Source organism: Tachyglossus aculeatus, chromosome 5, assembly GCF_015852505.1.
Source record: "Tachyglossus aculeatus isolate mTacAcu1 chromosome 5, mTacAcu1.pri, whole genome shotgun sequence".
Lineage (NCBI taxonomy): Eukaryota > Metazoa > Chordata > Mammalia > Monotremata > Tachyglossidae > Tachyglossus > Tachyglossus aculeatus.
In genome coordinates, this window is record NC_052070.1 from 16,312,917 (window position 1) to 16,329,979 (window position 17,063).

General features: G+C 41.0%; 1 protein-coding gene across 1 annotated transcript in view; it reads left to right on the forward strand.

Moving 5' to 3' along the window:
• ARHGAP28 (Rho GTPase activating protein 28) overlaps positions 1–17,063 on the forward strand; it is a 167,736-nt gene that overhangs the window by 83,430 nt on the left and 67,243 nt on the right. Inside the window, exons 2-3 of the mRNA XM_038747531.1 lie at positions 10,591–10,793; positions 11,951–12,168. Of these exons, the coding sequence (XP_038603459.1) occupies positions 10,591–10,793; positions 11,951–12,168 (421 nt within the window). The remainder of the gene's footprint in view (positions 1–10,590; positions 10,794–11,950; positions 12,169–17,063) is intronic.

The following is a 17,063-nucleotide window of genomic DNA, read 5'->3' on the forward strand; positions in this document are numbered from 1 at the left end:
TTCAGTTAGTAAGTAGGTGACAGGAAAAAGGTTCTGGGAAGCAGTGTGGTCGAGTGGAAAGAACATGGGTCTGGGAATCAAAAGGCCTGTGTCCTAATCGCAGCTCCACCACTTGCTTTATGTGTGACCTTGAGTGAGTCACTAGTCTTTTCTGGGCCTGTTTCCTCTAAAGGGAGATTCAATACCTGTTAACTCTCCTACTAGAACGGGAGCCCTGGATGGGACAGGGACTGTGCCTGGCCTAATTCACTTTTATCTATTCCAGTGCTTAGAACACTGTTCGACACATAGTAAGCACTTAACAGATACCATAATACGTCCCCCTGTTACAAGTGGATCTGCTTCAATTAATGTGCTAGAAGCAGGTAGGGGCCAGAGAAGATTTGAAGAAGAATGAGGATATCTATTAAACTCTTTCTACGTGCCAAGCCCCAGGAGAGGAACAAGATAATCAGATTGTACACAATCCCTGTCCCAGTAGAACTCATGGGCTAAGAGGGAGGGAGAATTGGCATTTTATTCCCAATTTACAAAGATTTTCAAAAGAGGCACTGAAAATCGAAGTGACTTGTCCAAGGTCACACTGCAGGCAAGTGGAGGAGAATGGATTTAGAATCTAGGACTCCTGACTCCCAGTTCCTCTCTCTTTCCAGTATGCCACATAGCCTCCAAGGGAGGAATTTAGTGGCTACTGCTGTTACCAGGGAATTTATCCCAAGTAGGCCATTTCCTTCCCAGCTAATCCATTTAATCAAGACGTTTCTTCAGGGCTCTTATTCAGTCAGTCCTGATGTCATTCCATTGTGGGAGAAAGAGAAGAAATGGGGAATCAATCAATCAATCAATCATATTTACTGAGTTTTACTGTGTGAAGAGCACTGTATTAAGCACTTTTGAGAGTACAAAATAACCAAGATAGTAGACATATTCTCTTACTACGAGCTTACAAGTCTGGAGGGTCGGGTTGAACCATCATACCTCAGGATGGTAGATTGTAACTTAGACTGTAAACTTCTTGTGGGCAAGAATCATGTCTACCAGCAGTTTGGGTGACTCCTAAGCTCTTAGTACAGTGCTCAATAAATATCACTGATCAATTAATTGTGGAGGAGGTAGTTGGGAGAGAAGAGAGGTGATTCTTTGCACAGGATTTTTCACCAGCAGGATCTTTGTGCAGCAAAAAAGCTTTGCATAATTCAGGGGTAGATTTAGTCAGTCTAATATTGGTTGTTTCATGTGGCATCTACTGTTTGTTGGAAAACATCTATTTTAAAGGCAAAGTTTTAAAATGATGGGGCTCGTGTTAGGCATCACCTTGCTGATTCCAGATATTTTCCCATTATGGAATCTGATTCATATTTTCTGTGATACTATCTGACTGAGAACAGTTGAATTTGTGGTAGGGCAACAATTTCAAATGTTCTTTTCTCCTTAGAACACTTCTCTCAAATCTGATTTAAAAATATTTTTTGTGCTTTTAATGTTTCAGCATTTGGAAATGGAACACTCTGCAGCTTCTAAATGTGAACAGTATTTTTTTTTTCCACTATGAAAGTAATGGTGCCCTTCAATTATGGCTCATCTTTTATTCTGTTTTCATCTGGTCATGTTTCAAAGAAAAGAATAACCAATGGAATCTCAAAGTCCTTTTTTTCCCTTATATGGTGAAGCCTAAGGCTGAGGTGAGCCAAACTGTGGAAGGGCACTGGCAGAAGGAGGAAGAAGAAGGTCAGACAGAAACAGGAAGTGTTTGCCTGCTTTGGCAGGGACGAGGAACACAGCTGATTGTGAGAATCCAAATAGCATTTCATGAGCATCTTCTCAGGTGTCTCCTTATGCATTATGAAGTACTTCCTCAGCAGTCAATCAATGGTATTTATTGAATCGTTCTATGGTTGCTTTTTGTGAAAAGTCCACAAAACAAACTCAGCCTTGAGGGTCATAAATCCTGAAGAGTGCTCAAATGCCTCACCCCTCACAAAATAATAACAATAGTATTGACAATACGTATTTGTTGCATGCTTACTGTGTGAGGAACACTACACAAAATCCTTGGAAGTGTACAATACAACAAATGGTATTTGTTAAGCACTTAGAAATATAGAGTAGGATTGAATACTAAAGTCATCCACTTTATCAAGATTTGTAGTGGTTTGGAGAAATCCAAATAAAATTGTTTTTAAATAATAATTGTTAGAAATAATGGTTATTGTAACAACATGTGATTCATTTGCTGTTTACTTTTATGGTTACAAACTGTCGGGGGATCCTAGTTATTACTGTGTATACAAGTAGTTTTTTTAAAAAATTAATGAATGCTTGAAGGAAACCAGATTTTCAAATATTAGTACATGATACTTAATGGCTCTGACTATTACCCTGTTGGTTGCAATGAGAAAAAAAACACATGTTAAGTTAGAAATAAATAATAGGAAAAGTTGTTGGGGTTTCAGTCAAATAGAGGTTAATACAGTGACTTGGCTCAGAAGTGCTCAGTTGCAGGGATTGCACTGTTCTCATTTTAATCACTCTGATAGCAAAGATTCCACATCTTATAGCAATGTCTTGCTTGATTAAAAGGAATGACCCTATCAAAAAACGTTTGTACGTTTCCCAAGAAATACAGAGAAACAACATGAGAGGGGAAACATAAACCTCAGTTTTTTGTGTCATATATTCTGATTCCTCCCTTCCTTTGACAAAGTATCTCTTCATTCATTCCCTCTGTTCCAGCATATGGGTATTTAGGGAAACAAACCACCAATACAAAACATTTCTAAATCAAACAGAAATGTCAAGCATCCATGAGTTGTATTTTGTGTAGAAACTAATGTCTGTGGGTATCATTACTATGCAGCAGTGGAATGTCACCAATGGCTTGAGACCCACATCTGACTCTTGTTGAAAACACATGCCAGGGAGCAGGGGTGAGGCATTGAAAACCAACCCCCAGGGCTTTGGGCTACCAGTTAGCCAGTCGGTCATATTTATTGAGTGCTTACTGTGTGCAGAGCACCGTACTAAGTGCTCAGAAGAGTACAATATAATAACAGACACATTCCCTGCCCACAACAAGCTCACAGCCTAGAGGGGGAGACATAAATCAATATAAATGAAAAAAATTTCAGATATAAACAAAAGTGCTGTGGGGTTGGGAGGGGGGATGAATAAAGGGATAAAGTCTAGGTGAGACAGAGAGTGAGCTAAGAGCAAGACCCCCATCAAACAGCCCATAATGCATAGTGCCGCTAGCTCACTCAACACAACTTTGGCACAGTTCGGCTAGAATGTTAACTAGAATGTTAACATCAGCACTGGAGATGTAGAATGGTAGTTACTCTAGACCATAAGCTGGTTGTGGGCAGGGAATGTATCTGTTATATTGTACTCTCCCAAGGAATCAGAACCGTGCTCTGCACACAGTGAGCACTCAATAAGTACAATTGATTGTAACTGTGGAGTTAGAGAACACTCACTCTACAACACGAGACAGTTTCCATGCAGGACTTTACCATATCAGAAGTGTCACAAATGCACATCTTAATAATAATTAATAATGATAAGTTTTGTATTTGTTAAGCGCTTACCTTGAACCAGGCACCGTGCTAAGCGCTGGGGTGGATACAGGCAAATTGGGTTGAATATACTTCCTGTCCCACATAGGGCTCACAGTCTTAATCCCCATTTTACAGATGAGGTAACTGAGACACAGAGAAGGGAAATGACTTACTCAAGGCCACACAACAGGCTAGTGGCATAGCTGAAATTAGAACCCATGACCTTCTGTCTCCCAGACCCATGCTCTGTTCACTAGGCCATGCTGCTTCCCATCAGACTCAGTTTTCCATAACACAGGGTTTTGGTTGAATGTGTCTCCAAGTTTTAGAAGAACTAGGGCTAGTTTGAGGATTTTAATACATTTCCCTGAAGCAGCATGGCCTAGTGGAAAGAGAATGAGTCTAGGAGCCGAGGGCCTGGATTCTAATCCTGACTCTGCCACTTAAGTACTGTGTGACCTTGGGCAAATCACTTAACTTCTCTTTGCTACAATTTCCTCATCTGTAAAATGGGGATTAAATATGAGGTCCCCCTGCTCTTAGACTGTGAACTCCATATGGGACAGGGATTATGTCTGATCTGATTGGGTAGGTGGTACTGGTACAAATTGGCTAAAGTATGTTTGATTGGATGGCAGACATGCCTAGGCCCCCCACATCTAATCATCCCTCACCCATTAGAAGGGGCGGATTTATGACACGCTAATGAACCACATCCTCGGGTTGGTTCCTGAAGACAGAATCTGATTAATTTGGAACATCTGCCAATCATATGACACAACTTGACATTCCCCTCTGCATCTCCCTGACTTGCTCCCTTTATTCATTCCGCATATCAGCCCCAGAGCATTTATGTAGATATCTGTAATATATTTATTGATAATAGTAGTAATAATTATGGTATTTGTTAAACCTGTACTATGTTCCAGGTACTGTACTAAGTGCTGGGGAAGATACAAGCAAATCAGGTTGGACACAGTCGCTGTCCCACATGGGGCTCATTTTCAGATGAGGAAACAGGCACAGAAAAATGAAGTGACAGAGAAGCTGCTTCCCCATTTACAGTAGAATATAATGTTACACATTATTCTCTCTCTTCCTCCCTTCAAGGCCCTACTGAGAGCTCACCTCCTCCAGGAGGCCTTCCCAGACTGAGCCCCCTCCTTCCTCTCTCCCTCCCCCCTACCCCCCCGCCTTACCTCCTTCCCTTCCCCACAGCACCTGTATATATGTATATATGTTTGTACGTATTTATTACTCTATTTATTTATTTATTCTACTTGTACATATCTATTCTATTTATTTTATTTTGTTAATATGTTTTGTTCTCTGTCTCCCCCTTCTAGACTGTGAGCCCACTGTTGGGTAGGGACCGTCTCTATATGTTGCCAAGTTGTACTTCCCAAGCGCTTAGTACAGTGCTCTGCACACAGTAAGTGCTCAATAAATACGATTGATTGATTGATTGATTACACATATATAATAAATATACGAATAATATATAAATGTAAATAATAAATATAATTATTTATATTAATGTCTGTCTCCCTCTCTATTCTGTTATCTCGCTGTGGGCAGGGAATTTGCCTTTCATACTGTTATATTGTACTCTCCCAAGAGTTTAGTACAGTGCACTGCATGCAGTAAGCACTCAGTAAATTCATTCATTCATTCATTCAATTGTATTCATTGAGCACTTACTGTGTGCAGAGCACTGTACTAAGTGCTTGGGAAGTACATGTTGGCAACATATAGTGATGGTCCCTACCCAACAGTGGGCTCACAGTCTAGAAGGGGGAGACAGACAACAAAACAAAACATATTAACAAAATAAAATAAATAGAATAGTAAATATGTACAGGTAAAATAAATAGAGTAATAAATATGTACAAACATATATACAGGTGCTGTGGGGAGGGGAAGGAGGTAAGGCGGGGGGGATGGGGAGGGGGAAGAGGAGGAGAGGAAGGAGGGGGCTCAGTCTGGGAAGGCCTCCTGGAGGAGGTGAGCTCTTGGTAGGGCTTTGAAGGGAGGAAGAGAGCTAGCTTGGCAGATGTATGGAGGGAGGACATTCCAGGCCAGGGGGAGGAATGTGGGCCAGGGGTCAATGGCAGGACAGGAGAGAACAAGGCACAGTGACGAGGTTAGCGGCAGAGGAGCACAGGATGCGGGCTGGGTTGTAGAAGGAAGGAAGGGAGGTGAGGTAGGAGGGGGCGAGGTGATGGAGAGCCTTGAAGCTGAGAGTGAGGAGTTTTTGCTTGATGCGTAGGTTGATTGGTAGCCACTGGAGATTTTTGAAGATTTTTGAGCCACTTAACTTCTCTCTGCCTCAGTTACCTCATCTGTAAAATGGGGATTAAGACTCTGAGTCCCACGTGGGACAAGCTGATTACCTTGTATTTACCCCAGTGCCTAGAACACTTGGCACACAGTAAGCACTTAACAAATACTATCATTATTATTATTATTATTATTATTATTATTTCTGCCCTGTCTCCAGCTCTGAGGGAGGGGAATCTGAGACTAACAGGATCTCAACAACTCAACAGCCCTGATGGTTGAGTCACCTGGAAGTGAATACACTCCCTCAGCCTACAACCATCCAGGTAGTCTCCTCCAAGCCAGCACATGGACTTTCACTTTGTGAATGGATCAACTCATGCTTGGCTGTGTAGACAGCTTAACTGGACAAATTTTGGCCCCTGTAGAGACTCCGCTTAAAATACATCAACCTTGTCACAGGGAAGGGACAAGCCAGTTAAATAGTGGGGGGCTAGGGAATTTCGAGGGCATGGTGTTGGAGAGAGGAGACCCAGGTGTACCACTTTCTTCCTCCCCTGTCCCCCAGGCTCCAAGTCTCAGCATGCTTCCTGGAAGAGAGAGACTCAGGCCCCACTTCCGTATTTCCCTTCACACCCCAAATAAGGCTGTCTCTTCGATAGACTGATTGATGGATTGATGAAGTGGGCCCAGATCCAGGCAATTTCCATGATTAACGTATACATGTCTACTCCAGTTTATCGGTGGGGTGAGAGCTCCTCAGCTTGTGCATTGTGGCTAGGAAGAGGCAAAAAGTTGGGGAATTCCCATGACTAGTACCTGAGCAACTAAAAACAAGGTTTTCCAACAGGAAGCTGTCTTAAGCCATGGTTCTGTGGGGTTGGTAAACTTTTGACCAACAGAGAGCCAAGAGAGGGCTGTAGGTTTAAGACCTTCCTTGTACATCTGTGGCTGAGGGTGTTTCAAAGCATTTTTTATTATTCTATTTTGCCTGTTGATTCAGGCAGGAGGAAATGTGAGACTGCAGAGAAGGGGAGACATCAGGCTGGAGATGTACATTTGAGGATCACCCTCATAGAGATGGTAGTTGAAGCAATGAGGGAATATGAGTTCTTCAAGGGAGTGGGTGTACATGGAGAATAATAATAATAATGACATTTATTAAGCACTTACTATGTACATAGCACTGTTCTAAGCACTGGGGAGGTTACAAGGTGATCAGGTTGTCCCATGGGGGGGCTCACAGTCTTCATCCCCATTTTACAGATGAGGGAACTGAGGCCCAGAGAAGTTAAGTGACTTGCCCAGTCACACAGCTGACAATTGCTAGAGCCAGGATTTGAACCCATGACCTCTGACTCCAAAGCCCATGCTCCTTCTACTGAGCCATGCTGCTTCACCAATAGAACCCAGAACTGAGCATCGAGGGACACAGTTAGGGGCTAGATGTCAGAGGAGTAGCCTGCAAAGGAGACTGATAACAGGCACATTCCTTCACAATGAGTGTAACACACACACACACACACACACACACACACACACACACACACACATACACACACAATCTCTCTCTCTCTCTCTCTCTCTCTTTCTCTCTCTCTCTCTCTCTCTCTCTCTCTCTCTCTCTCTCAGTTTCTGGGCTATTTCTAGTCTGGAATCGGGTCCTGCCCACACTTCCAGCAAAAGCTGCCAGTCTGTTGTTGTTCAGTTGTTCTGTAGATTGCTAGGACTATATCACATGATCAGATCTCTTCTAGTTTGTCTTGGGCTCACATCCATCCAGTTTGAGTTAAGCTCTACCAAGGAGGCTGTAGCCCAGGGTTCTGCTCAAAACCAGGCCAGGACATGAAACAGGGGTCCTAGATAGATTGGACTGAGTGTTTTTGAGCCATAAATGACAAGAAAAGCCTTAGCAATGGGATTAAAATCAGACCTTCACCAGAGTTCAGTGAGACATCCTCCTGTTAATTTTCACTGGGAAACTGGGCATGGTCTGTGGTCATGATTCTGAATATCTCTGTGAGTCTGCTCAGTAGCTGCTTCAGCAAAGAACTGGGGGCCAAAGGGAACTGACAAGCCCATTGTTGGGTAGGGACTGTCTCTATATGTTGCCAAATTGTACTTTCCAAGCGCTTAGTCCAGTGCTGTGCACACAGTAAGTGCTCAATAAATAAAATTGAATGAATGAATGAATGAACTGGGTCTGGAATGGAAAAGAGGAAAATGCCCTTTTTCCTCTCCTCCTCCCCACCCCCCACAGCCCTACCTCCTTCCTCTCTCCACAGCACTTGTATATATTTGTACAGATTTACTACTCTATTTCTTTTACTTGTACATATGTACTACTCTATTTTGTTAATGATGTGCATGTAGCTATAATTCTATTTGTTCTGTCAATTTTGACACCTGTCTGCATGTTTTGTTTTGTTGTCTGTCTCCCCCTTCTAGACTATGAGCCCATTGTTGGGTAGGGACCGTCTCTACAGGTTGCCAACTTGTATTTCCCAAGTGCTTAGTACAGTGCTCTGCACACAGTAAGAGCTCAATAAATACGATTGAATGAATGAATGAATAAATGCTGGTGGTTCAAAATTCTCATACAGGTAACAAATGGTGACAAATCAACAACAGATTTGATGTTGTTGTTTTTTTCTAATTTCTCAGTTCCTCCATTCCCAGGCGTTATTTTTTTGCCATTTATGTATGCCAATTAAATTACAAACTCCTTGAGGGAAGGTATTACATTTTTTACTTATTCCATATGTTCCTTTACTGCTTTGTACTTCTTTCCATAGAGAAGCTGCTCAATTAATAGTGCTAGTTCTAATAGTGATGACCTAATATAGGGCAATTAATGAGCAGATGATATGTCCTTTCCTGTCCTTTCAGTACTATAACTTCTAGCATTTAGGTACTTATTTAAGCATTTACATAGTTTTTTATGGATTTTTGTTAAACACTTACTATAAGCCAGGCTCCGTAGTAACTCTGGGGTAGATACAATTCAATCAGGTTGGACTCCGTCCCTGTCCCAGTTAAGGCTCACAGTCTTAATCTCCATTTTACAGACCAGGTAACTGAGGCCCAGAGAAGTGAAGTGACTTGCCAAAGGTCACACAATAGACAAGTGGCAGGTAACTGAGGCCCAGAGAAGTGAAGTGACTTGCCGAAGGTCACGCAACAGACAAGTGGCAGAGCCAGAATTAGAACCTTGGTCCTTGTGATTTCCAGGCCCATGCTCAATCCACTAAGCCATGCTGCTTCTAGCCATTCTCAGCATTTATGTATATGTACTTATTCAGTTATACATTCAATTGCTTATTTTGATTAACCTAAAAGTAACTTTATGTCTGATTCCTCTGTTAGAGTATAAGTTCCTTGTGGGCAGACAATTGTGTGTTACTTCTCTGTTCAGTACTTGCCAAGAGTTTAGCCCAGTACATTGAACTCATTGAATATTTGCAGGGATTGTGTCTGCTAACTCTATTCTATTTTGCCAAGAACTTAGTACAGTGTTCTGCATAGAGTAAGCACTCAATAAATATCCTTGATTAATTGGTATAACCCACCCCTATATTTTTACCATGATAAACATGCTTGCCTACCTAATAATATAAATATATTAAAATGGTATTCTTTTCTGGATCTCCAGACAAGCTCCTGTAAGCCCTTTCAAAATATGCAGGTAAATGCTGATGATGCCGTAGTGAGAGATAGTGGGTAGTTCGGGAGAACCCCCAGACCCTTTTCTCTGTCTGAAACAGATGCCAAAAAGAGCATTTAAGTAAATAATATTGTTTGTCCTGTAGATTACTGAATCCATTTTTTGTGTATTTACGCATGACCACTTAGGAATATTATGAGAAATGAAAAAAAAAGATATGTTTTTAAAAACTCACAGAAATAGGAGGTGTTTTGAAAATGTATAATTTCTAGAGGATAAACTAAGGTATTCAATATATATACATATACATATATAGATATATAATAGTGGATACATTTATATAATTGCAGTATTTGTTAAGTGCTTACTGTGTGCCAGGAACTGTTCTAAGCTCTGGGATAGATACAAGATAATTGGTTTGGATGCAGTCCCTGTCCCAAACAGGGCTTCCAGACTCAATCCCCATTTTACAGAAGAGGAAACAGTTTTGTGCCTTGCCCAAGGTCACACAGCAGACAAATGGCAGGGCTGGGATTAGAACCCAGGTCCTTTTGACTCCCAGACTGGTACTCTATCCGTATATGCAGCTCCATGAGGGAGTTACTATTCTAGAAATAAAATTTAAACAGGTTTGCTGTCTCACACTTGTTACTCTGCTGTTCTGTGATTTATGACTTGAAGAACAAAAGACAATATGTTAAAGAAATTCCAGTTTCTTCTTGGATTAGAATAGTAAAGACGGAAGCCAACTAATTTTGCAAATTGAATTAAGCCTCAAACTCACTGATTAAACTTTATCTCAACTCTGGGACTTGAAAAAAATGCCTCCAACACACTGCTCAATCAACAAATCAATCAGTCAGTGGTATTTAGAGAGTGCTTACTGTGTGCAAAGCACTATACTAAGCACTTTAGAGAGTTCACTAGAGTAGATCAGTGCTCAAAAAGTAGCTCACAGATTTGCAGTGGAGACAAACAGAAAGTAAGCGACAGGTAGGGATTAGGATATGTCAGTATGTGCTGGGATTGGGAGGAAGGGAGATACATGCCTAAGAGGTGAACTTCAAGACTATTCTCTTCTCTCTCCAGAAAATCTCTCCCTCGTTGTCGAAGAATTAACAGAATGTTATCGAATGAATCCCTCCATCCCCCTGGGTTCAGTCGCTCCAACTCACAGGCCTCTGTGGACAGCACTTCCATGGAGGACTTCTGGTGTGAAGTAGAAAGCATCAAAGAGAACAGTGAGGAAGGGCAAGATGAACAAACACTAATTGATATCAAGCCGGCTGATGGTGAGTATACCAAAGCATATTTCCCAGTGGAGCCTTCTGGATCAATCAATTGTATTTATTGTGCACAGACTGTGTGCAGACACCATACTATGCATTTGGGAGAGTATGATATAACAGAGTTGGTAGAAATGTTACCTGCCCATAAAAAGCTTACATTCAATGCTTCTTTAACTTGCTCCACAGACAAAGGTAGATAGAAAGAAATTGATTTATCATTTGAAACGAGTCAGTGAAAGAGCAGATTAAGGAGAGCAAAAAAGCAGAGAAAAGCAAACTAAAGTTCCATGCCCCACTGAAATTCAGCTGAGGTCTGGCCTAAGGAACTGCAGTAAGCGATGTTAAGCTATCTTTGTGTTGGCAATTTCTTGGCATGGACAAACATTCCAATTCCCTCAGGGAACCTGGAGTGAAGTCAGGGAAGAAACTCTCCCCTAGTTTTGGTTGTTTTGCTCACAAATAGATCAGTGTCAGGAAGCCACTGATAAGAAAAAAAAAAGGAAAGCAAGCAGGCAAGTAGGTTTGGCAGCTTGTTTTTAAAGAAAAGACTATTCTATGTTGATTCATCAATCCTCATCAATGTTGATTGATTATTAATTCTTCAGAAGGACCCATAATGGCTTTGTTAGTATAATCAAGTTATCTGGTTAATTCATAGGCCACAAAATACACCTGGTCACTAACATGTAAGGAATTTCAGACAAATGGTTGCTTTGTGATTTGAAATAACCAGAAATTTCAGGCCAAAGAACATTTGGAAATCTCAATTTTTTCTGGATTGAATTATAAAAGTAATGTCTTAAATCTTTAATTTAGAACATCTCAAAAATAGAGTAGGAGGGTCTGGGGTGGTGGTGGTGGTGGTGGTGGGTGTGTGTGTGTGTGTGTGTGTGTGTGTGTGTGTGTGTGTGTGTGTGTGTGTGTGTGTGTGTAGGCTTGTTTGAGGAGAATGCATGCTCCTTTGTGTATTTGAGTGTTGTAGATGATAAGAGGCAGAGGTGTCTGCTCACCTGACTTCAGAATGACCATACACAACATTTATCTCAGACACACACACACACACACACACACACACACACACACACACAAACACACACAAATATGGAGACTAACCACATGTCAAGCCATGCTGTTGCTTTTTTGCTTCCACTCTTTTTCAGAAGGGGAACTTGAAGCGGAGTGGTTACAAGATGTGGGTTTATCAACACTGATATCGGGAGCACAAGAGGAAGATGGAGCAGCTTTGCTCTCTACCTTGACTCGGACCCAGGCAGCTGCCGTACAGAAGCGGTACAATACCTACACTCAAACCATGAGAAAAAAGAACAAACATTCAGTCCGGGATGTGAGGGATATCTTTGGAGTCAATGAGTCTTCGGTAAGTAACAAAACTTTCCTAGGAGATGTTTTGGTATTCGAAGCAAAGACTTGATAAAGCCAGGATCTCACTGGATATAGTCTCATTCTAAAGGAAACAGCAGCAAATAGCAGAGAACAACATTTCACAAAACTTATGCCCATAAATCTCCAATCCCCATGCTGCAATCTCCCATCGAAACTAGAATTCACTCCTTCAGTTTTTGGATGTCAAGCAGGCTACTTTGGCGCAGATACAAGTTTTTGTTGGCTTCAAGCTCGTAGCTATTTGCTTACTAAATCTAAGCCCTGAAGTGAAACTCTGAGATAGGGGAAACCGATACAAAGTGTGCAAAAGTCCTTTTTAATATGTAGAAATGTTTGTTGAAATAGAGTGGAGAAATATTAATGAGTCCTACATTAAACAAAAATCTTGGAAGTATTACTGTATTTCAGAGAGAAAGACAACAGAATCTTCTTTTATTTGTTGGTATTCGTTAAGTGCCAAGTGAAAGCCACCTTACTAAGCACTGGGGTACCTACAAGTTAATTCATTCATTCAATCAAATTTATTGAGCACTTATTGTGCGCAGAGCACTGTACTAAGTGAAGCTAAGCAGGTTAGACACAGTTCATGTCACACATGGGGCTCCCAGTCTAAATCTCCATTTTCCAGATCAGGTAAATGAGGCACAGAAAAGTTAAGTGACTTGCCCAAGTGATGATTAGGATGATGGCATTTAAGTGCTAAGTCAGAATTAGAATACAGGTCCTTCTGATTCTTAGGTCCATACTCTAATCAATAGGCCACACTGTTTCTCATGAAATGGGTTTGAGAAATGCTGGTTGTCATTTCACATTTTTCTGTGGAGCCAAGTTCCACCCCAGTGACTCTGCCATTTTGGACAGTCACATCCCTTAATTTCTACCTATTATTTCCAGTTGCCCTTTACAAAGAAAACTGTGAGTGACTTTGGAGTCTTGGAGTTGATGGGATGAGAGGAGATGCAGAGCACTTAGGGCTCAGATCAGAGAACAAGAAAGCTGATTCAAATATTAGCTATTCCACTGACTTGGTCTAGGTGAATCCCTTCATCCCCCTGTGCTGATTCATTTTCCTCATCTGTAAAACAGGAGTGTCACATGGAACACATAGCCAATTGATAGAAAATGGCTTCAAAACTCCAAACTGTTCCAGGAAAGTCAGAATGTCCCAGAATCGAGAAACAGACCATGGGTCTGGGAGTCTGAGAGCCTAGGTTCTAATCCTGGTTCCAAACACTTGTCTGCTGGTCACTTGGGCAATCACTTCTCTAGTGAAGCAGCGTGGCTCAATGGAAGGAGCCCGGGCTTGGGAGTCAGAGGTCATGGGTTCAAATCCCAACTCCACCAATTGTCAGCTGTGTGACTTTGGGCAAGTCACTTAACTTCTCTGTGCCTCAGTTAGCTCATCTGTAAAATGGGGATGAAGACTGTGAGTACCACGTGAGACAACCTGATCACCTTGTATCTTCTCCAGCTCTTAGAACAGTGTTTTGCACATAGTAAGCACTTAACGAATGCCATTATATTATTATTATTATTATTATATTATTATTATTATTATTATTATTATTATCTCTCAGTTATTTCATCTTTAAAATGGGGAATTAGACTGTGAGCCCTATATGGGAAAGAGACTGAGTCCAACTTAATTACCTTGTATCTTCCCCAGTGTTTAATACAGTGTTTAGAACATAGTAAGCACTTTAACAAATACCATACAAAAAAAGAATGTCAATATGAGTGAAATGAGTGTCAACATGAGTGGAATGAGCTGCATTCCAATAAGGGGTAAAGTATATTCCCTGAAATTTTACGCTTATTTTTCCCTTTAGGGAAAGATGAATGTCCTTCTTTCTAGTAGGAGATAGTTAATTGTTGTCCTGGTCAAAGATCAATTCTTCATGGCCTAATTTACAGCCAGTAATTGAGCAATTAGGTCAAAAGCCTTGACAATTACTTCCCAGCCTTGAATTGCCAGCCTTTGGCTACTTCCCATCCTTGAATTGCCAGCTTTTTGTCTCTCTGCATTTGATTCTAACAGGCACACATTCTCTCCTTTCTGCAGATTAGAGGAATGATAATAATAGTGGTATTCCTTAAGCACTTACCATGTTCCAGGCACTGTACTAAGTGCTGGGGTGGGTACGAGCAAATCAGGTTGGACACAGTCCCTGTCCCACGTGGGGCTGACAGTCTCAACCCCATTTGACAGATGAGGAAACTGAGTCACAGAGAAAGAGAAATGAATTGCCCAAGGTCTCACAACAGACAAGTGCCAGAGTCAGGATTAGAACCCACAGCTTTCTGACTCCCAGGACCGTATTCTAACCACTATACCATGCTGCTTCTCTGGGAAAACAATCCCAGTTTTTATAAATACGTAGGCCACTGGGTCAACTTGCTCTCCAGAGCTGAAATGCTGGTTGAGGACCTAACAACTGATTTTCCCCATCTCCAGAAAGACGCACACACACACACACACACACACACACACACACACACACACACACACACGACATATTGAAGGATGCTATTACTTTCATTATTTTGGAAGGGGGAACCTGAAGGGAGCAGTTCTAGTTATTTACTAGTTATTGCGAGTCGTTTGAATTAAAATGATAAAATGAGGATCCAGTTTGTTTACTTGTGAAACAAGTTTCTTTCAGAAAGGAACTGATTCTCCTGATCCCCCAGCCATTTCCTCAGGGACAGAGGATACAGCTCTGATGTGGTTGGAGCTGTTGTCACCAGCGTTCTGGTGTTCAGAGCTCCTGCCCAAAACAGAAGAAAATAATCCCCAATTTAGACAACTCTTGTTCCAACGAACACCATGATAACAAATGTTTCATTTAAAAGAACACTTCAAAAAATGGGCTTAGTGAGTTCTAAACCTAGTTGAACTGCTTTGAGAAGCTACATGGTCTACTGGAAAGAGCCGGGGACTGGAAGTCAGAGAAGTGGGTTCTAAACCCGGCTCTGCTGGGTTTTGCCTCCTCTGTGACCTTGGGCAAGTCATGTAATTTTGATGTACTTCAGTTTTCTCAATTGTTAAATGGGTGTTAAATTTACCAAGACTGTGACACCATGTGGGAAGAAACTGTGTCCACACTGATTAACTTGTATCTATCCCAGAGCTTGAACAGTGCTTGACACTGTTAATAAAGTTCTTATTTTATTAAGAGCTTAATAAATGTAAGAATGATGACAATAATGATAAGAATAAATAATAGTTCCATCATAACTAGCTTTCATGCTAACAAACCAAATCTGGCATATCCTGAGAGTATTCTGTAGTATTCTGTAATTATACAAAATAGAACATCTTAAGATACGTTAGCTTTCATCATCATCATCAATCGTATTTATTTCCCCAAAAGGATAGATGTTGTCTTGAAGTTAACTAAAATAATAGCCAATCAAAAGTCTACTCACCTGAAAACCATCAGCCTGATCCATTCCCAATTTGTTAAAAGATCTGTATATATATAATTCTAGCTGTCACTATAACCAATTTGTGAACTGCTGTAATGTTGCAATATCTTACTGTATTTCCATATAACATCATATGCTTAACACTTTTTTTAAAACACAAATGTGCAAATGCACAAAATTTAGAAGCACCTGCCTAAAAGGAAAAGGCACTTCAACTTTAGTATCATTAATAATAATAATAACAATTATTATTATTATTATATTTGTTACATGCTTACTATGTGCCAAGAATTGAGTTAAGCTCTGAGGCAGATCCATTTCAATCAGATCAGATGAACTCCCTGTCCCATAATCTGAAACAGAGGGAGAACAGATATTTTATCTCCATTTTAGAAATAAAGACACCGAAGCACAGAGAAGTTAAGTGATTTGGCCAAGGTCACACAGCAGGGAAGTAGCTGAGCTGGGATTAAAACCTAGGTCCCTTGACCCCAGTCCTCTGCTCGTTCCACTAAGCCAGGAAATGAACCAAAGATAAAGAGAGCTAAACCTGGAGAGTTACTCTTGCATCCCCAAACCTCAATTTCTTATTCACTGGCTATCCTGCTATTATTGGTTAAAGAATTAGGATCTCCCTTTGGGAGGCAGGTGGGATCAGTTAACTCTGGGTTTTGGACAGAGTTTGGCTGTGAGGTAGGAATGCACAGAGGTTGAAACAAATCTGGGGATACAAGCACAAAGACAAGCTCTAGCACCTTTAGACCCTCTCCATTTGCAGATCATATATTGTACTCTCCCAAATGTTTAAAACAGCACTTTGCACACTGTAAGTGCTCAATATGAGTGAATGAATGAATTCACATAATTAATAATGATAATGATAAAAATTGTAGTATTTGTTAAGTGCTTACTATGTGCCTGACACTGTATGAAGCACTGTTATGGAAACAAGCAAATTGGGTTGGACACCATCCGTGTCTCACATGGGGCTCACAGTCTCAATCCCCATTTTACAGATGAGGTAGGGAACTGAGGCCCAGTGAAGTGAAATGACTTGTCAAAGGTCATACAGCAGACAAGTGGCAGATCCAGAACTGGAACCTATGACTTTCTGACTCCCAGGCCTGTGGTCATTCATTCATTCATTCAATCATATTTATTGAGTGCATACTGTGTGCAGAGTACTGTACTAAACACTTAAAAAGTGCAATAGAGTCAATCCCTGTCCACAATGGGCTTACAGTCTTGAAAGGGGGAGACAGACATCAAAACAAGTAAATTGGAATACATATAAATAAATAGAATTATAGATATATACATATATACATACATTCTGTTGGGAGAGCAAAGGGAGTGCGTCTAGGTGACAAGGAAAGGAGGAGGATCTGAGGAAAAGGGGGCTTAGTCTGGGAAGGATTCTTGGAGGAGGTGTGCCTTCAG